Source organism: Pongo abelii, chromosome 4 (assembly GCF_028885655.2).
Source record: "Pongo abelii isolate AG06213 chromosome 4, NHGRI_mPonAbe1-v2.0_pri, whole genome shotgun sequence".
NCBI classification, from domain to species: domain Eukaryota; kingdom Metazoa; phylum Chordata; class Mammalia; order Primates; family Hominidae; genus Pongo; species Pongo abelii.
In genome coordinates, this window is record NC_071989.2 from 186314075 (window position 1) to 186335231 (window position 21157).

Here is a 21157-nt window from a genome sequence, read left to right on the forward strand (position 1 = left end):
CAAATGTTGGCTGGGCACAGTGGCTCACACCTGTAATCCCAGCATTTTAGGAGGCCGAGGCAGGCAGATCACTTGAGGTCAGAGGTTCGAAACCAGCTTAGCCAACATGGTGAAACTCCATCTCTACTAAAAATACAAAAATTGGCTGGGCATGGTGGTACACGCCTGTAATCCCAGCTACTTGGGAGGATAAGGCAGGAGAATTGCTTGAACCCAGGAGGCGAAGGTTGCAGTAAGCCGAGATCGCACCACTACACTCCAGCCTGGGCAGCAGAGCAAAGACTCCATCTCAAAAAAAAAAAAAAAAAAAAAAAAAAGTGTAATCTGGCCTTGGAGTTTTGAGTCTTCTGATTCTGTTCATTGATAGCAAAACTTTGTGGGTTTTTTTTGAGATAGAGTTTCACTCTTGTTGCTCAGGCTGGATTGCAATGGCGCAATCTTGGCTCACTTCAACCTCTGCCTCCTGGGTTCAAGCGATTCTCCTGCCTCAGCCTCCCAAGTAGCTGGGATTACAGGCATGCACCACCATGCCCAGCTAAAACTTTTATACTTAAGTTTCTTTTCTTGTTTTGAGACAGTCTCACTCTGTCGCCCAGGCTGGAGTGCAGTGCGAGATCTCAGCTCACTGCAACCTCCGTCTCCTGGGTTCAAGCAATTGCCTCCCGAGTAGCTGGGACTACAGGCGTGTGCCACCACGCCCGGGTAGTTTTTTTATTTTTTAGTAGAGACGGGGTTTCACCATGTTGGCTAGGCTGGTCTTTAACTCCTGACCTCAGGTGATCTGCCCACCTCAGCCTCCCAAAGTGCTAGGATTACAGGCATTAACCACCATGCCCAGCTTATATTTAAGTTTCAAAATCAATTGCGAAATGTTTTTAGTGGCTTCTCAGCTTAAACTCTTGCACACTTTATTAAACTGAGCAATAGAGTTCTAGTTTACACTTAATGCACATTAAAAAAAATGAGGGCCCCAAATCTTTGGCTAGTAACAGGGGGACAACTCTGAAGGTATCAAGAATCTACACCCACAAAACTGAGTATCTGCACAGGAGAAAGGCAGAAAACTGAGGCTTAAATTTCCTCTCAGAAATGAAAACATGAGGCCTGGTGCGGTGGCTCATGCCTGTAATCCCAGCACTTTGGGAGGCTGAGGTGGGCGGATCACGAGGTCAGCCTGGCCAACATGGTGAAACCCCATCTCTACTAAAAATACCAAAATTAGCCAGGCCTGGTAGAATCGCTTGAAACCGGGAGGCAGAGGTTGCAGTGAGCTGAGACCACACCACTCCACTCCAGCCTGGGCAACAGAGCAAGACTCTGTATCAAAAAAAAAAAAAAAAAAAAAAAAAGGCCGGGCGCGGTGGCTTACACCTGTAATCCCAGCACTTTGGGAGGCCGAGGCAGGAGGATCACAAGGTCAGGAGATTGAGACCATCCTGGCTAACACGGTGAAACCCCATCTCTACTAAAAATACAAAAAATTAGCCAGGCGTGGTGGTGGGCACCTATAGTCCCAGCTACTCGGGAGGCTGAGGCAGGAGAATGGCCTGAACCTGGGAGGCGGAGCTTGCAGTGAGGGGAGATCGCACCACTGCACTCCAGCCTGAGTGACAGAGTGCAACTCCATCTCAAAAAAATAAAATAAAATAAAATAAAAATAAAAATAAAAATAAAAGCATGAGGCCGGGCGCGGTGGCTCACACCTGTAATCCCAGCACTTTGGGAGGCCAAGGCGGGTGGATCACGAGGTCAGGAGATCAAGACCATCCTGGCTAACATGGTGAAACCGCGTCTCCACTAAAAATACAAAAAATTAGCCAGTCGTGGTGGTGGGCGCCTGCACTCCCAACTACTCAGGAGGCTGAGGCAGAATGGCGTGAACCTGGGAGGCGGAGCTTGCAGTAAGCCGAGATCCCGCCACTGCACTCCAGCCTGGGGCAACAGAGGGAGACTCTGTCTCAAAAAAATAAATAAAAATAAATTTAAAAAAAGAATAAAAACATGAGCAAAAATACCTAGGAGAATGCCAACCATCCAGAATCTGTAAATCAGAAGAGGCTTTTTCTAGCCACTCCTTTGCAAGGACACAAGTTGGTTCCAACAAGTGACAAATTCCTTAAGAAAATGTTATTGCAAGAAAATATTCTTACAAAATACACTCCCATAGAAGGGAAACAATGACATCTACATATCAGAAGCCTCATATACATTTACTTGATTGAATCTATAAACCTATCCTGAGGTGGATGGCATTATCTTCATTTATAGTTGGGGAAATTCAAGTTCAGGGAAGCTAGAGAATTTGCCCGAGGTTGCAAACCTGACAAACCAGAGAGCCCAAATTTGAACCCAGGCCTGTCTGCTCTCTCTCTCCATCATACTAAGTTGCTATTTTTCCACAGAGATACAACAGAGAAGACCTAACTCCATCCTTCTCTTTGACTCTCCCTTCCTTCTTGGCAATGCCACACCACGCTGTTCCCTCCTGGTGTTTTTTCAACCTCTCCTTCACACATAGAAAATTATCTACCATATCTGCCCTACACAGAAAGATCCACAGCCTGTTATGAAATTTTTGTTATAAAACATTTAATGTTAACCTACAATACAATGTAAACTTTTATGAAAAAAATTTAAAGTACACTAGATTTCTTCAGTAAAGTATCACGACTATTCAGGCGCAGTACAAGTTGGGGCACTGCATCCTTTGTGGATGGATTTCCGTTGCTGCATTCCTCACAAGTCCTAAAAAACCAGTTGTAGAGCGGAGCTCCTTGTTCAAGCACCGGATAATGATGCCCCTGATTTTGCATTCTGGGGGTTATCGCTCCTTCTCAGTCACTTTCTGAAACTCTTTGCTTGGCCTTGGCACCATTAGCAATTTTCACAACTGCTCAGTTGAAGGTTCTAGGTTCTTTTTAGCTTAGTTTTTAAAAGAGATAAGTGTTATCCTCTGGCCATCTCTTATTCAAATATCATGGTGGAGGCAAGCAAGGAGAAAGAAGTATTTGCTAGAGGAAATTCTGCAGAAGTGGAAGAAAAGACCAGAAGGGCTCCACTGAGGGTACAAATATTCAACTGACTCCAATCGAGTGTCTTTGCTTGGTCACTTCCCATGGTTATTCAGCTCCATCTACAACTTCAGTCTTGGGAGTGCAGAACAAAACTTGAAACAAGTGCTTTTAGTTGATGACTTGCCATTTGGAAACAACAGCTGAAATATCCCAGAGGTGATGTGGAAACGAGCAAATGCTTGCAGATCACCGGCTTCTCAGTGTCTTCTCCCTCGCAGGTCTCATCAAAATCCCAAAAGTCCTTAGGAGTAACACAGATTGTACTGGCATTAAGTGACAAAATGTGCAGCCTGTATTTGACTTAGGAGGAAAGGAAATGGCACCTAGGCAGCAGCACTAGGGTCAGCAAGGAGACTGGCCTAGGGTCTCAGTAAAGCAGAACTGTTTCAAATGGGACTAGACAGGGGCATGTGCTTCCGGTGAACCCTCTTGAAACCTAAAGTAAATGGGTAGGCCGCCCCAACAGTTGTACTGACATAAAGGGAGATCCTTCTTAATATTCTGGCAGCTAACTTCCTTCACTGAACAACTATTATCAAAAGGCAAGAGGCATAAAGTGCACACTGTAGAGTAAGATGAGACTGAATTATGATGGAAAAAAAAATAACTTCCCCAAAGAGGTGTGGACAGTGTACCTAGCCTCACAAAGGTCCTTAATACCCTCCTGTGTGCTGCCAGGGAACAGCTGTGAATTCCAGATGGGGAGGAAGGCTCTGACTTAAGTGGAAAAATTCCTCTGCATGGTTGTCAGCAGGAAGGTTTCACATAAGGTTATCCTTATGTGGAGAACTTGGGTTATCCTGCTGTTCACTCCAGATACATTTTATTGAGAAGTCAGATGGTGATTCCACTCATCTGGCCTTGGGACAGCAGAAAACGAAGTGGAAGAACAATAGCTGGCCAGGGACAGAATTAAATTTTCCTAGAGATGGTGTTCTAGACAGCTATGCCAAGGCCACTGGGAATTTCTCAGGCTCTCCAAGTTAATTTCTGTGGGGTGCCTTACTCTGTCATGTGGGATTTACCCCAACAGCTGAGGACTGCAGTGGATAGTAACCATATAATTGCTACCAAAAACAGTGGTCCTTAGGTTTTAGTTAAGCAAGAGAGAAAGCCTTGAGACTACAACTCCAGCAAGTTATGCTTTATGTTGATCTGAACCCCCCTGCCCTCACAGCATTCTAGGAACTATAGTAACGTCAGTCGGTTGCAGTGGTACAACGAGCCTGCATGTCTAGCTACAGAACACTTTGGAATACTTGTCAGAGTGCACTGGCATCTGTTAATACATGGCCTGACCCATGTACCCATTACCATAAACTCAACCACAGACGAGACATCCAGAGGTTAAAAAAAACCCTATTACTTCAACATAGCAATAGAGAGAAAGGATAAAAGCTGCCTCCAGAAGGTGGCTGCATCAGAAATGAAAATGTGCCTTCCAATAGATTACACAGGCTGGGAGTTCTGTCTTGGCTCCCTTCAAGGCCTCTGGTTCTTTCTATCCTTAAAACAATAATACACTTCCACTGAGACAGGCAGGGCACTCTCCTGTGGTTCTGCTGGCTCCACCACAGGCCCTGCTAGTCCTTTGGAAAGGCACCAGGCTTGGCAATTCAGGAAAGCCCAGGGCTGGGAGGAGCAGCATGCACATGTCAGAAGAGGAATGAAGAGCTGCTATCCTTTGGTTCAGACCCCATAACCACCACCTGGTACAGACTCCAAGGAAAAGCTGCAGTTGTGTGTAAATGTGAGTTCCACCACATACATAGGTGTATCTTTACATATACAGCCTTTGTGGGGCCACAAACCCAGATTTCCTCCCACTGCTCCAAGTGGGGTGCACAGGTGGTAAGAAAGGACAGCAAGAGTTGGACCAAAAAGAATGACCTCTCTGGGAACGTGAGAGGGACAATGGCAGAAATAAGCACAAACCAGCCCGGGGCACTTTTATTACACTATTGTGGGCTAAGGAGCCCAGGGCATAAACTCATGGGTTTAAAGAATTGGCTCTTTATCAAATAAAGGAAAAATATATATATACCTATGTCAGCCTCATTCCTTTGGTCATTACAAAACAGAAATAAAAGTTATTGAAAAATTGTGGGCAGTTCAAGGAACATCTCTGCTTTTCTGCTCTGTGCTTTCTCTTCCCTCTCTTCCCCAGAGGCAGGAGAAGCAAGTCCTCAGGAGATGCTGCAAGTAGCTGGTTGATGGAGGTTTTTCACTTTTATTTTCCATAAAAGCAAGAATGAATGAGAACTAGTGGGAATGTCCCCTTCCCAGCTGGGACAATGAATGGGTCGAAGGTGAAGAGTCTCTGTTCACTGGAAGGTGCGTGCACAGAGGCCATAGGAAGGGTGGGCTTGCCGAGTGGGTACGTTTGTGGCTAACCTTGCGCGCACACACACAGGTTGTGACTCTTATGGGCAGCATGGTTTCTGATCCTTCCTAAGGATGCAGCAGTCTTTTAAAAAAAATATTGTATTATAATAATAATAATAATATGAATTTCTCTCTCTTGTTTTTTTTTTTTCTGACTTGTTGTTTTCTTTTTTCCCCATTTCTTTTAAGGACTGGGGTAGGAGGGGAGAGGAAGAAAAAAATGTCATTCGTCAGTTAGGTCCTGAACAAAAAGAACTTCTGTGTGGCTGAGTCCGGCCTCCTGTAGCGTAGGGGGATTGGGCCACTCCTCTGAAGGGATGCAGGGCAGCACTCGCCTGGGAAAATTGGCTTCAATCTGAAACTTTTCTGGGCTTTCCTTCAAGGAGAATAAGAAGTCATGGATTACCTGCAGAGGTCATATAGAAAAAGAAGGGTGGTGAGAAAAAGAGAAATACACACACACACGCACACACACGACTCTGAAGTCAAATATCCCCCAACTCTCCCCAGGATGACTCTATAGGAAAGAATCACATTACACTGGAATTCTAGATCTTTTCATTTCCCATGGCATATACATGGGGCAGCCCTTTTAAAAGAAATTACACAAGCCCAACACTAGTCCTACTCTGAATTAATCTGTCTCTTCTTTGAGGTGTCTGATAAAATGCTAACTTAGAAATAATCACAAAGTTACAGAAAAGTTGGAAGTATAGGACACTAATTTTTTTCTTTAAATCAGTTGAGAGTGAAGTGCCAACTGTAAGACACATGGCCTCAAGTATTCTGAGGTGATCACGGACTAATAGGGCAATCTTCTATATAACCACAACTTGGCTCTCAAAATCAGGAAATGTAACTGACACATTATTTCTATAATATATTATTATTCAGGCCCTATTCAAGTTTTGCCAATTATCTTTTATATAATAGCAGAAGGATCCAGTTTTTTTTTTTTTTTTTTTGAGACGGAGTCTCGCTCTGTCGCCCAGGCTGAATGGAGTGCAGTGGTGCCATCTCAGCTCACTGGAAGCTCTGCCTCCCAGGTTCACGCTATTCTTCTCCTGCCTCAGCCTCCTGAGTAGCTGGGACTACAGGCGCCTGCCAGCACGCCTGGCTAATTTTTTTATATTTTTAGTAGAGATGGGGTTTCACCGTGTTAGCCAGGATGGTCTCGATCTTCTGACCTTGTGATCCTCCTGTCTCGGCCTCCCAAAGTGCTGCGATTACAGGTGTAAAGTGCTGGGATTACAGGCGTGAGCCACCGCGCCCGGCCAAGGATCCAGTTTTCAGCCCATCAGTCAACGTGTGGATAAAGAAACTGTGGTGTATATATATATATATATATATATATGACGGAATACTTCTCAGCCATAAAAAGGAATGAATGAACGGCATTCACAGCGACCTTGATGAGAGTGGAGACTATTATTCTAAGTGAAGTAAGTAGAAATGGAAAATCAAACATTATATGTCCTCACTGATATGTGGGAGCTAAGCTATGAGGATGCAAAGGCAAAAGAATGATACAATGGACTTTGGGGACTTGTGTGGAAGAGTGGGAAGGGGTGAGGGATAAAAGACTACAAATAGGGTATAGTGCATACTGCTTGGGTGATGGGTGCACCAAAACCTCACAAATCACCACTAAAGAACTGACTCATGTAACCAAACACCACCTGTTCCACAATAACCTATGGACAAAAAAATACAATAAAATAAATGTGTTGCACCTCATATGAATCTCCTCTCTGTGGTAATGTCCTCCTTACCCTGCTCTGGCTCTGACAAGGCACAGCTAAAATCCTTAGTGAGAAGGGAGGTAGTATTAGGAGAGTCCATGATGCTAAAACTTAAACTGTGTGTGAGATGCCTGTGGAACAGGCCACTGTCATCTCTCCCTGTCCCTGCTCTGTGGCCTCTCCATCTAGCATTCTACTTCTAATAACAATTCTGCCAACCTCATTCAGATCAACCCCAAAGATGACGAACGTGCCATTCAAGTTATTTTTCCTTTTTGGGAGGAATCTATTCCATTTTCTTTTTGATACACCTCTCAAAATGATGAATTCTCTGGGTTTTATACCCCTCTGTGTAAAGCAGTCCTTCATTTCTTAAACTTACTGCTTTAGGGAACTTTTTTTTTTTTTTCCAGACAGGTCTCGCTCTGTTGCCTAGGCTGGAGTGCAGTGGCACAAACACGACTCACTGCAGCCTCGACCTCCCAGGTTCAAGCAATCCTCCTGCCTCAGCCTCCCAAGTAAGTGGGATCACACATGTGCAACACCATGCCTGGTTAATTTTTAAAATTTTTTGTAGAGACAGAGTCTTGCCATGTTGCCCTCTTCAGGGATTTTTAAAGGGCTATAATCCAGAATTTAAATAGTAAATCCATGTTCCTCTTATCTAATCCATTCATGATTTTATAAACTTCTCATATTTTAGTCTATCAACCTAACTCATTTTCAGTTTCCTTCTCTCTTTGCAATTCCCATTAATGTTCACTCTTTCTTAACATGCATCAATTAGACTTACACCAAGTATTCTTGGTATGAAACCAATATGAGTGAAAAAAATACCTTTTTTTTTTTGAGATGGAGTCTTGCTCTGTTGCCCAGGTTGGAATGCAGTGGCAGGATCTCGGCTCACTGCAACTTCTGCCTCCCGGGCTCAAGCGATTTTCCTGCCTCAGCCTCCCAAGCAGCAGTGACTACAGGCGTGCACCACCATGCCCAGCTAATTTTTGTGTTTTTTGTAGAGATGGGGTTTCACCATGTTGGCCAGGCTGGTCTCGAACTCCTGACCTCGTGATCCACCCACCTTGGCCTCCCAAAGTAGGCTGGGACTATGGGCGTGAGCCACCAAGCCCAGCCAAAGACAGGGTTTCATTAGGCTGGTCTCGAACTCCTGACCTCAGGTGACCCACCCGCCTCGGCCTCCCAAAGTGCTGGGATTACAGGCATGAACCACCACGCCTGGACAAAAAAATACTTTCTGATTTCTTTTTAATCTCTGCTTGAGAATACCTAACACTCATACAAACTTGACTTTTGTTTTTCTTTTTTTTTTTTTTGAGATGGAGTCTCACTCTGTCGCCCAGGCTGGAGTACAGTGGCACAATCTTGGCTTACTGTAACCTCCGCCTCCCAGGTTCAAGCCATTCTTCTGTCTCAGCCTCCGGAGTAGCTGGGATTACAGGTGCATGTCACCACGCCTGGCTAATTTTTGTATTTTCAGTAGAGACAGGATTTCACCATGTTGGCCAGACTGGTCTCGAACTCCTGGCCTTAAGTGATCCGCCTGCCTTGGCATCCCAAAGTGCTGGTATTACAGGCATGAGCCACCACACTCGGCCGGCATTTTTTATTACTAATGGCAAAGGGTTGATAACCATCAGGAAATAGATTACATTACTACTAGAGGTCCCTTTTGGTTTGCAATGGACAGAAAAATTAGTTCTGGGCTTTATCTCTTATACATTTGTTTAAAACAAAGTCAGCTGCCTCTTTTATGACCACTCATGGGACCTGGAGATTTTTCTGCAGCGTACCCCTTTTATCTTAGCATTTCACTACTTTCCAGAGCTGAGCATTACCTACAAATCTGTCACTCCTCGAGATTATTTACAAAGGACCAAGTTCACAGGAAGGTGATACAAGGTCTTTTTTTTTTTTGAGACAGAATTTTGCTCTTTTCACTCAGGCTGGAGTGCAATAGCACGATCTCCATTCACTGCAACCTCCGCCTCCCAGGTTCAAGCGATTCTGCAGCCTCAGCCTCCTGAGTAGCTGGGATTACAGGCCCGCACCATCACGCCTGGCTAATTTTTGTATTTTTAGTAGAGATGGGGTTTCACCATGTTGGCCAGGCTGCTCTCAAACTCCTGACCCCTGGTGATCCGCCCACCTCAGCCTCCCAAAGTGCTGGGATTACAGGCATGAGCCACCGCACCCGGCCGACACAAGGTCTTTAAGGGTACTAAAAAACACTACAGCATTATTTGGTTTTATGTGATTATCTCTGTGAATGTTAAATTCCAGGCCAGCACCACCAGGGCACTGCTACTTTACACACTTCTTTCCATCTCTAAACCTCATTTATGACCAAGCATTTCTCTTAGACTAATCTCACGTGGCCATGATACTCTTTTTTATTTTTATTTTATTTATTTATTTATTTATTTTTGAGACACAGCCTCGCTCTGTCGCCCAGGCTGGAGTGCAATGGCGCAGTCTCGGTCCACTGCAACCTCCGCCTCCCGGGTTCAAGCAATTCTCCTGCCTCAGCCTCCCAAGCAGCTGGGACTACTGGCACCCGCCACCACACCCAGCTAATTTTTGTACTTTTAGTAGAGACAGCGTTTCACCATATTGGCTAGGCTGGTTTGGAACTCCTGACCTTGTGATCCGCCTGCCTCGGCCTCCCAAAGTGCTGGGATTACAGGCATGAGCCACCACGCCCAGCCGATACTCTTTTTTAAAAAACAGCTTTTAGTGAGGAACCCATTTAAAAGTCTTCAAGGATCAAATAGTTAATGAATGGTTGGTTTCCTTTTGGCCACAAGCCTATTCTGTTCCACAGTTCTAACAGATTTTTCCTCCAAAACTCTCAGGAGAGTAAATTTTTGTTAGGTTTTTCTTTTTTTTTTTTTTTTTTTTTTTTTTTTGAGCCAGAGTTTCATACTGGTTGCCAGGCTGGAGTGCAATGGCATGATCTCGGCTCACCACAACCTCTGCCTCCTGGGTTCAAGCGATTCTCCTGCCTCAGCCTCCCAAGTAGCTGAGATTACAGGCACACGCCACCACACCCAGCTAATTTTGTATTTTTAGTAGAGACAGAGTTTCTCCATTTTGGTCGGGTTGGTCTTGAACTCCCGACCTCAGGTGATCCACCTGCCTCAGTCTCCCAAAGTGCTGGGATTATAGGTGTGAGCCACAACGCGCGGCCTAGGTTTTTCATATATAGTTTTATCTATCAGAATTTTTGGGGTAGAAATTCCACGTAATTCGTGTGTACAATAGCAAAATTGCTAGTGAACACGAAAGCTAAAATACATACACAAACCCATAGTTAAGAAATGGGACACCAGGGGAAGGAAATTAACGCTAATAACCACCTACTACATGGTGGATACTGTGTGAGGCACATCCATATTATCTCAATTTAAAAATCCAAAGTTAGAGACATGAGGCCAGGCGCAGTGGCTCACACCTGTAATCCCAACACTTTGGGAGGCCGAGGCGGGTGGATCACTTGAGGTCAGGAGTTCGAGACCAGCCTGACCAACATGGTGAAACCCCATCTCTACTAAAAAAAAATACAAAAATTAGCCAGGCATGGTGGCGGGTTCCTGTAATCTCAGCTACTCGGGAGGCTGAGGCAGGAGAATTGCTTGAACCCAGGAGGCAGAGGCTGCAGTGAGCTGGGATAGTGCCACTACACTCCAGCTACGGTGACACGCCGAAACTCTGTCTCAAAACAAAGAGACATAAGCACTTCCCCCAATATAAATAAATGCATAAACAAGACAGAAATAAAACAAGGAAGCTATTTGCTTCTCTCTTACCAAAATGTTTCGTAACTTTAATTCTGTATTAGTTCTCTGAGTCTTACATTCTGTACTGGCCAATAAGCTCCATGAATTCCAAAACCATGTCTCACTCATCTAAATGATCCCTAGAGTATCTAGCTCACTGCATGACATACCTGTCTTCAGTTTAAACTTATCAGAAGGCAGATTATAGTTCCAGTTCACTAATGGGAAATCTGAGGCCCTGTAGAATTTTGCAACTTGCCCAATGTTGTCCAGTTAAACAAGCAGAAGCAATGAATGTACTACCCAGCCTCACCTGACTACAGTGCATCCTCTTTTAATTATGAGGTTTACCCTTGATTATTCTCAGTGATCAGGGAAACTGTAGAATCCACTATAGGTATGAATTTGGAAAGGCGACATACTGACTCTCAGTATCAACAAATTTTCTTTTGGTTACAAATACCAAAAATAGTAGTTAGTATTTAAGCGCTTACTAGGAGCCAGGCACAATGTTAAGAATTTAATTCTAATAACAATCCTACTAGGGACTGCCTATTATTATTATTTTTTTTACAGGGTCTCTCTCTGTTGCCTGGGCTGGAGTGCACTGGTGCGATCTTGGCTCACTGCAACCTCCGCCTCCTGGGTTCAAGTAATTCTCCTGCCTCAGCCTCCCAAGTAGCTGGGATTACAGGCGCCTGCCACCACGCCCAGCTAATTTTTGTATTTTTAGTAGTGACAAGGTTTCACCATGTTGGCCAAGCTGGTCTCAAACTCTTGACCTCAAATGATCCACCCACCTCGGCCTCTCAAAGTGCTGGGATTACAGGCATGAGCATCGCGCCCAGCCGTGCCTATTATTAAACCCATTTTACAGATGAAGAAATTGAGGCTTAGAAATTAAGTAAACTGACCAAGGAAACACATCTAGTAACCCTGGAAGAATGAAAATTTGATCTTCATGCTGTGAGACTCTTGAGTTTCTGCTTTTAATGACTTCCATGTGGAAATGACAAACACTATTACATGGCTATCATATACCCAAAGTAGCCTCAGAAAATGGGGCTTCTTTTGGGCTGAGTAGAAAGAGAGAGACAACTGCATCCAAACTGCAAATGCACTTATATTCAGATATGTCACTCCAGTGCTTTTAGGTCACTGGAGACAGAGCTTTTTCTACAGAGCAGGGGTTCTGGTGGGATTCTGAAGCCAATGCAGGAAGACAGCATGGAAGAGCCTCCCATCTTCAAACACACAAGTCTTTTGAGGGACTTATGTAAGGTACCTTTTTTTCTTAGCAGAGCAGAAACATAATTAAACAAAAACTTAAAAATTGCTTTGAGTTGGAAGCTAGAACTGAAGGAGCCTACAGCAGTCCACAGTACTCTTCCTGGTGTCCACTGATGGCATACCCATCTCTCTCTCTCTCTCTGTTCCCTGTTCATCAAAGCAGCAGATACACCAACAACACTCTCAAGAGTCAGTAAAAGCTCCAAATCTATAGCCCAGATGCTACATACACTTCACAGAACTTAGGTGGTCCTTACTGTTAGAGACTGTGAAAAGTGGAATCGTCTCTCTACTCGAGAATCATTGGGTAATTTGAAGATGATCTTGACACTTTCAGGGTCATCAGGGGAAGGTTCAGGGGGCAGGCATTCCAACTTCCTTTCCTTTTCCTCCTGTAAATTCTGCAGAGACACAAAGCAAAGGTGAGGCTATGGCTCAAGAAATAAATACAATGACCATGTAGCTTTATTATGCAGTTGTCAGAAGAAAAATTAATGACTAAGTATTCTAAGAAAAACTTCTTGGGAATAGTCAAAAACAACCTAAATTTAAAGTACAATTGCATCTCATGTATTCTTTATTATGTCTAGGTATTTATTTGAGAAAAAGGGGAAAGGGAGCAGGGTGCCGTGATGTGTGCCTGTAGTTCCAGCTACTTGAGAGGCCACAGCAGGACTGCTTGAGCCCAGGAGTTTCAGAGTGTAGTGTGCCATGATTGCACTGGTGAATAGCCACTGCACTCCAGCCTGGGCAACGCAGTGAGACCCCATCTCTTAAAAAAAAAGAAATAAAAGGAAATGGCTAAAAGACACTGGTTATAGGTAAGTGGTAATACATAATCAAATAAGATAACGTATATTTCAGTCTGATTGCTAGGGAACAAAAACAACAACAACAAAACAAAACAAAAAGAAAAAGATAATGAGTAAAATGCCAAATCAGCTAATACTGGTATTAAGAATGAATATTTAGGGCCAGGCATGGTGGCTCACGCCTGTAATCCCAACACTTTGGAAGGCCAAGACAGGCAGACCATGTGAGGTCAGGAGTTCGAGAGCAGCCTGGCCAATATGGCAAAGCCCATCTCTTTTTTTAAATTTTTATTTAAAAAAGAACGAATATTTAAATGGTATGAAAAATTTAAATCACCCCTAATCCCAACATGTTGTATTTTTTTCTTTCCTTTCTCCTTTTTTTCCCCCTCTTAGTCTGTTTAAGGTGGCTATCGTTTTTTCCTTTCACACTTAAGACCAAGATGGCAAAGTCTCGGCAGTTTGGAAACCACAGGGAGCAAAGCCACACGTCCATTACCCGCCGCCGTCTCTCCTCTGCCAACTTTTGCTGTTGCACCTCCTCCTCCTTCCGCCGCTTACGCTCCCGCTCCTCCCGTTTCTTTCTTTCTTTCTCCTGGTCAGCCCTGAGAGAGGCCAGGTAGGCCTCATCCTGCTGCTGTCTCAGCACTTGGGTCTGGTTTCTTTCTTCCCTGTGAACAGATCAAAAGCAAGAGAAGAAAAACAGCACTCTCACAAAGTTCTGTGTTTTCTTATACTGAAATTTTCTGGGTGTGTGTGTGTGTGTGTAAAAATATTGATATTCTTAGCAGATGACGATTTCACACTGCCATAAGGGATTCCAAAAGCAGAGCATGGCAGAATCTGAATAAGCCACCTTTTTTCTCAGTTTAATTTGGCAGAAAAGGAAACAGCAAGCTTTCCTCTCCTCTTTTAAAATAACTTTTCCCCTAATTCTAACAAATGTAACACAGTACTGTTATTATGAAGGGATCATCAATATCATATTTTACAAGTAAATACCATTTTGGGTTACTGCATTTTTGTACTGATCTCATAAAACCAAAACACACACATATATATCCATACACACATTGTAGCAGATCTGAAAATGTAGAGTTTTCAGAGTTATTGAGAGAATCACTAATCAAAGATAAAACATTATAAAATTTGGCATATCTCCTCTATTTTCTCTCCAATAAATTTGTTTTCTCTTAGCCAAAATATTTAGCCAATCAAAATAGTTGAACAGATGAAACATTCTTGCTTTATACTTTCTTTAAAAATTAAGATAAAATTTACATGCAGTGAAATGCACAGATCTTAAATGTACAATTCAATGAATTTTGATAAATGTAACCACGTAATCACCACTCCAATCAAGACAGAACATTTCAGTTACCTCAGAAAGTTTCCTCTTCTATACATTTTTTTACACTGTTAAAATAACACTATATTTACAGGATTTTGATCTTGCATTTTTCTTTATTTTTGGAGACAGGGCTAGCCTGTCACCCAGGCTAGAGTGCAGTGGTGCGATCATGACTCACTGCAGCCTCAACCTCCTAGGCTAAAGCAATCCTGCCACCTCAGCTTACAGGCGTGTACCACCACGCCTAGCTAATTTTTGTATTTTTTGTAGAGATGGGGTTTCACCATGTTGCCCGGGCTAACCTCAAACTCCTGAGTTCAAGCAATCTTCTTACCTCAGCCTCCCGAAATGCTGGGATTACAGGTATGAGCCAACATGCCCGGCCTGATTCTGCATTTTTCTAATATGTAACAAGCATGTCCCCATGTTATTAAAAGCTTTCCATAAAATTTAAGTTTGTTTAACTTTCTTGAGGGCAAGTTGGCATTACAAATCAAAAGCCTTAAAATATATTGTCTCACCCAGAAACTGCACTTCCAGGAATTTAAATTTTAATCTAAGGAAACCATCACAAATTGCAAAAAATTATCTCCCTGTATGCTATTTATAATAGTAACAAACCGAAAATAATCTAAAAATCCAACGAGAGTGGCCTGGTTAAATTATGATGTATTTAGATAATGGAATGTTATGCAGTAATTTTTAAAATGTGGCAGAATATTTAATGATGAGGGAAAACGCTGTGATACATTCTTACATAAAGAAGGGTTGTAAAAAAGTATTATCCCAATTTTACAAATAAATGTGTATGTATATAGGGGTGTGTGTTGTGTATAAAATTAAAAATATATATAACAATGTTCAAGTGGTGGTAGGATTATCAGTGATCTTAAATTTCTTCCTTGTGCTTTTTTGTGGTTTTAGGATTTCCTATAATTAATGTACATAACTTATGTAATGGAGAGGAATTATAACCATTCCACTTTTTTTTTTTTTTTACATCGAAGTTCTTTATATTACATTCAGCTATTCTAAATGCCACAATATACATTCTTGAGCATAGAGGCCTGTCTTTGTTTATTCATTCATTTATTATTTTTTAAAGACAGGGTCCTGCTCTGTCATCCAGGCTGGCATGCAGAAGCACAATCAGAGCTCACTGCTGCCTCGAACTCCTGGCCTCAAGCAATCCTCCTGCCTCAGGCTCCCAAGTAGCTGGGACTACAGGCATGTACCACCATGCCTGGCTAATTTTTTCTTATTTTTTGTAGAGATGGGGTCTCGCTTTGCTGCCCAGTCTGGATTCAAGTAATCCTCCTGCCTCAGCCTCCTAATGTGCTAGGATTTCAGGTGTTAGCCACTGCACCCAGCCCTTGTCTTTATTTTGAACATCTCTAAGAACAGATTACCTGATATAGAGTAATTTAGGTCTATATATGTAAATATTTTGACAATAAATGGGCAAAGCTAAAAGCTAATAGCGGCCTGATGCACAGAAGAAGTCAGGATTGGTAGAGCCCCAGAGGTCAGCCCTTCAAATTTACAACTGGTCTCTCTTTGTTCCAGAAGGAAACTCCCTTGTACCTTTCTAGGCGTTCTGACACCAGGTAAGTCTGGTTAGCATCCATGATAAATGTCAGTTGGTTAATGAGGTCATCAGGTTGAATGAGGCCTTCTAGCCGTCCCACCACAGTCATTCTTCGATCCTTCAGCATAATCATGGCCAGGAATGGATAGGTGTTCTCTCGTAAAGCCTGTGAGACTGACAAAAAGACCCAACAGATCAAGGGCAGGACTTGACGGTGAAAAAGATCAACCCTTAGACTTTCCACAATGAGTGAGAGAACTGTTTTAATCCTGGTTGGGGAAGACGGGACATATCATTTAGTCTCTGCTTTTTCCCCCCTCCTAGTTTCTTTTCTTTTTTTGAGCCAGGGTCTCACTATGTTGCTCTGGCTGGTCTCCAACTCCTGGGCTCAAGTGACCCCCCCACCTCAGCCTCCTGAGTAGCAGGGATTACAGGAGTGTGCCACCATGCCCAGTTCCTCCCAGTTTTGTAATCTTTTGTTTTTGTTATCAATTTGCACACCTATCCCTAGGTGCTTGACTAGAATAGGACAGGCTTTCCTGGCGGCGGTGTGGTTGTCGTGATGATGCCAGGGAAGGCTGCAGAGTTTAAGCATAATGTACACTTGATGGTAGGAAAAGGGTCTATAAAGAATTTGGCACAGTTTTTCCCTGTACAAGGGCTCAAACCTAAAAGGGCACAAGGCTGCAAATCTCAGCCTGATGATACCGATAATAATCTCCATCATCATTTTTTTTTCTCTTGCCTAATCCTTTCCTTATCCTTTCTCCCCGTGTATCTTTTCTCTATCCTTAAAAAGGTTAGTTTTTCTGTTCCAAAGAAGCTTATTGATAGAAAGTTGAGGCTGGGCTGGTAGCTCACACCTTTAATCCTAGCACTTTTGGGAGGCCGAGGTGGTTGGATCACTTGAGGTCAGGGGTTCGAGACCAGCCTGGCCAACATAATGAAACCCCATCTCTACAAAAAATACAAAAATTAGCAGGGTGTGGTGGTACGCGCCTGTAATTCCAGCTAGTCGAGAGGCTGAGGCAGGAGAATCGCTTGAACCCGGGAGGTGGAGGCTGCAGTGAACTGAGATCGCACCACTGCACTCCAACCTGGGTGACAGAGTAAGACTTGGTTTCAAAAAAAAAAAAAAAAAATTGGTTTCCAAATGACCAAGATTTTTACCATAACAGAGTTTTACCTATGTTTTCCTTATGGTGTGAAATAAGAGATTTTATAAACTTCTATTAAAAAAAAAAATCCTTACCTTCCTTCTATTCACAACCTCCCTTCCGCCCCCCGCAAAGCCATATTAGAATGGCAAAACGCATGCAGGAATTTGGACGTTTAAAAACAATTAGGCTTAAGATTCAGACTCTGGGATGCAAGGACAACATCTGCCACATCTTTGGTTCTCAAGACATGGCACAGTATGTGGCATGCTAATATAAACTCAAAAGTTGCTGGATAGAGGTAGCCACAAAAATGACTACATTTTTCCTTACTGGATGCCTTCGTATCTTTTACTAACCGTCTAAAAATACTTATCTCCAAAGAAGAGTTACTGTCAGCAAAGATCTGAACTTTCCAAATCCATATCAGCACTCAAGGTACTCAAACAACTGACTCACTATGCAAGGGCTCTGTTAACATTGTTGATGAAAAGAATAAACTCTTCAGTAAAAAGCCCATTAAGATTAAAAGCAAGCTGCTAGCCAAGACTGGGTATTTCTAAGAATGTGGCAGGTTTTGGCAATGCTGAATGTGAAGAACGGGCTTTAGAATCTGGCAGACCCAATCGTACGCTACAACTTGCTAATTATGGCGGGGCGCAGTGGCTCACACCTGTAATCCCAGCACTTTGGGAGGCTGAGGTGGGCTGCTCACTTGAGTCCAGGAGTTTGAGGCTACGTGGTGAAACCCCATCTCTACTAAAAATACAAAAAAATTAGCTGGGCGTGGTGGTGCACGCCTGTAGTTCCAGCTACTCAGGAGGCTTAGGCAGGACAATCGCCTGAACCCAGGAGGCAGAGGTTGCAGTGAGCCAAGATCGCGCCACTGCACTCCAGCCTGGGCGACAGCAAGACTCCATCTCAAAAAAAATTTTTTTAATTAATTAAATAAAAAACAAAAAAATAAAACTTGCTAATTGTGTCATCTTCAGCCAGTGGCTTAAACTCTCTGAGCCTATTTCCTAAACCATAAAGCGAAGGTAATATGACCCCCCATCTCTCAGGACTGCTGAGAGGATTAAATGGGACAATATAAAACAGCAACTAGCATCGTATCTACCACAGAACAAACACACTTGTAATAAATGGCATGGCATGTCTTTCCAGACTATTCCAAAGATACTCCAACAATCTCAATGAGGCAGAAGAAACGTAACTTACCCCTGTATCCCTCAGGTTTGTTTGTAGAGCATGCCCAGAAGAGCATCCTAGTGTTTATTAGTGAAATAACTTCAGGTGCACAGAGTGTGTTGCTGTGGAAAGGTATGAAAAGGACATGAGAACAACTTGCTGACTACAAACTGTCACCAGAAAGAGTCAGAAAAGAGAAAGAAAATGATCAATCCACTTACCGACAAAACTCATCAGAGTCCTGGTGATCATCTCCATGAAGATAAACCAAAAGAAAGCGAAGCTCCCGTTTGGCATCGTTAAGTGCCTGTGAGAAAGATAAGATCACTCATTATTAAGAAGACTGCCTTGAGCTTATATTTAGGCTAAGGGTCCTAATGGATACAGTTATGTATTTAGGAACAAAAGGAAAAATAAGGAAAAAAGGTGAGCGAGAAATCAGAAAATTCCTGAGCTCCTACCTTCACACCCCTGGCATTGTTCTCCCTATAGAAACTCCATGCTAACAAGCTTTAATGAAAAGGTTTTAGTGTTGTTAGGATTCAAACTTAACAGACACATGAGAGTAGACAGGCTTACAAACACAGGTTCCCAACAAATCATAGAAAAGTCAGCTGCACCCACAGTGTAAGGAAGATAAAAACAGGAGAATCTGACCATATGAAAGGGAGGTGAGAATTTTTCTACTTCACAGCTACAACATCCTTGTAAGTAAAAAATAACTGCGAAGACAACCCTGACCCCAGGCCACATATCGAGTAGGAATGATGGACTGTACGATCCAAAGGCATTCTAAAGAGCATAGGGTGTAAAAGACTTTCAAAGACAAGGCTAGTGTCCAAGACTCCTGTGCGTGCTCCTGCATGTGCATGCTCCTGAGAACATTACACTGTACAACTGCTGACATGGTCAAGGGTGGTCTACCCTCAGGATCATAGCAGAGAGGGTACACGGGAGGTGCTCATCTCATTCATCTCTGTATCTCTAGCACTGAGGACATTGCCTGGCATACAGTAGGTGCTCAGTTTTTGTTGAGTGTGGTGGGAACAGCCAGCGAGGAGACTGACTATGATAAAAAGCAGATGTGGGAAAATGAAAGCAGGAAGCAAGGGTGAGCATTTTTCTCTTTCTCCAGATAGATTCAGGAATTCTGGAGGCTGCATAATAGAACCCCCTTTTGCCTATTCCCACAGCATTCCCATAGTTTTCCCTATTCCCATAGTGTTAATTCTATGTATTTCTCTGGCAAACTAGAGATATACCAAACACCCACAGAACTCTAATTTTTCCTCCCCTGAACGGTGAGGTCTTGAGTCAAAGGTCGACATGGCTGAGGTTGAACGAGATGTGCTGCCCTGAGTCTATGGTCTATGTCCTTATTCAATTCTGTGAGAGATCAAAGAAGATGTAGGCTTTGCCTTCAAGGGGCTTTCAGTCTGGTAGCAGAGATTAGCCATGAACACAAATAATATAGGAAAGAATATAAAATTGCTATCAATTTTTAAAAGCTATGGAAGAACAAAGGGAAAGATTAGTATTCTAGATTATGAGATAGGGCAGGACAGGGCACAACAATCAGGGATAGCTGTAAGTGGGGAGTGACATGATCCAGCTGAAGGACTGGCAAGATTCCAATTAGCAAAAATGTGAGGAAGGCATTCCATGTGGAGGGACCGGCAAAAGCAAAGGCACAGAGGTAGGCAAGTACAGACTATGTTCAGGGAATGAGTCAGCTGGAACTGAGGGTATGGTAAAATAAGTTATGCAGAAAAGACCTCAAAAGAAGGGCAGCATTAGATCAAAGAGGGGCCAGCTAAAAGGTTTGGTCTTTTTTATTACCCCCCTGTAAGCAGTGAAGAGCTAATTAAGGTTTTTGAGTACAAGAAGGACATGATCAGTGCTGGGCTATGCTTTCCTTTGAGGATAGAATCATTTCGGTAAGTTGGCATCTATATGGTTTGTGGCACTGACCTGGCTGTACGTTCCCTGGTAGAAGACAGGGTGTGCCCTCCCATATTTCTCTTCAAAAGAGTGCATAAATGAAACAATGTCCCCAACGGGGTCAGTGACCCGGCTGCGAGGGTCAGGCCGTATAAAACGAAGAGCAAACCTGGGGAGGAAGGAATAAATATCACATGAATCCAGCTTACTATAGTGCATATGGAGTGGGCCAATTTGTACAGATTCCTGTAACAGAGCCAGAGGCACGGCAACAAAGGGAGGTGAACGGTCTGTGAGTGGACCATCAAATCCGAGAGTAGAGTCTGGTTCAAAAGCCATAAAGCAGCAAATGTTATTTTATTGCCTGTTCATGAAGAATGCAAACTACTGGGATTATAAATTCCAACACTGGCCTACATAAATCCTGAGTATTTTTTGTAGAACAATTTAGGGCTAGAAGGGTTTGGAAGGGAAGACACAGTATCCAAAAAGATCATGTGTCAGGCTATGCACCCAGACTCTCTAGAATGGCACTGTCTCAATACTGTAGCCACTAGTCAAATGTGGCTATTCTGAATTTAAATCTATTACATACAATTAAAATTCAGTTCCTTCCTAATGCTAGCCACTTTTCAAGTGCTCAACAGCCACGTGTTTAATGGCTTTCACATTGAACGGCGGAGATACAGAACGTTTCTATCATCACAGAGAGTTCTACTGGACAGTGCTCTAGGACAGAGGTCACTTTCTGGTTGTCCTACTTGCCCCTCCTTTTCCTTTCTGTTTTCCTGGGATTTTAAATATTGAGTTCACAACCCCAAACTATTCAAAT

At 43.1% G+C, this 21157-nt stretch overlaps 1 protein-coding gene across 1 annotated transcript in view; it reads right to left on the reverse strand.

The window, feature by feature from the left end:
* Positions 1–2572: 2572 nt before the first annotated feature.
* Positions 2573–21157, reverse strand: part of FAF2 (Fas associated factor family member 2) — a 63638-nt gene continuing 45053 nt past the window's right edge. The window contains exons 5-11 of the mRNA XM_002816244.5: positions 20356–20494; positions 18606–18691; positions 18415–18506; positions 16033–16210; positions 13597–13768; positions 12543–12686; positions 2573–5865 (exon numbers count right to left, since the gene is read on the reverse strand). Coding sequence (XP_002816290.1) covers positions 5683–5865; positions 12543–12686; positions 13597–13768; positions 16033–16210; positions 18415–18506; positions 18606–18691; positions 20356–20494 — 994 coding nt within the window. The 3' untranslated portion in view covers positions 2573–5682. The remainder of the gene's footprint in view (positions 5866–12542; positions 12687–13596; positions 13769–16032; positions 16211–18414; positions 18507–18605; positions 18692–20355; positions 20495–21157) is intronic.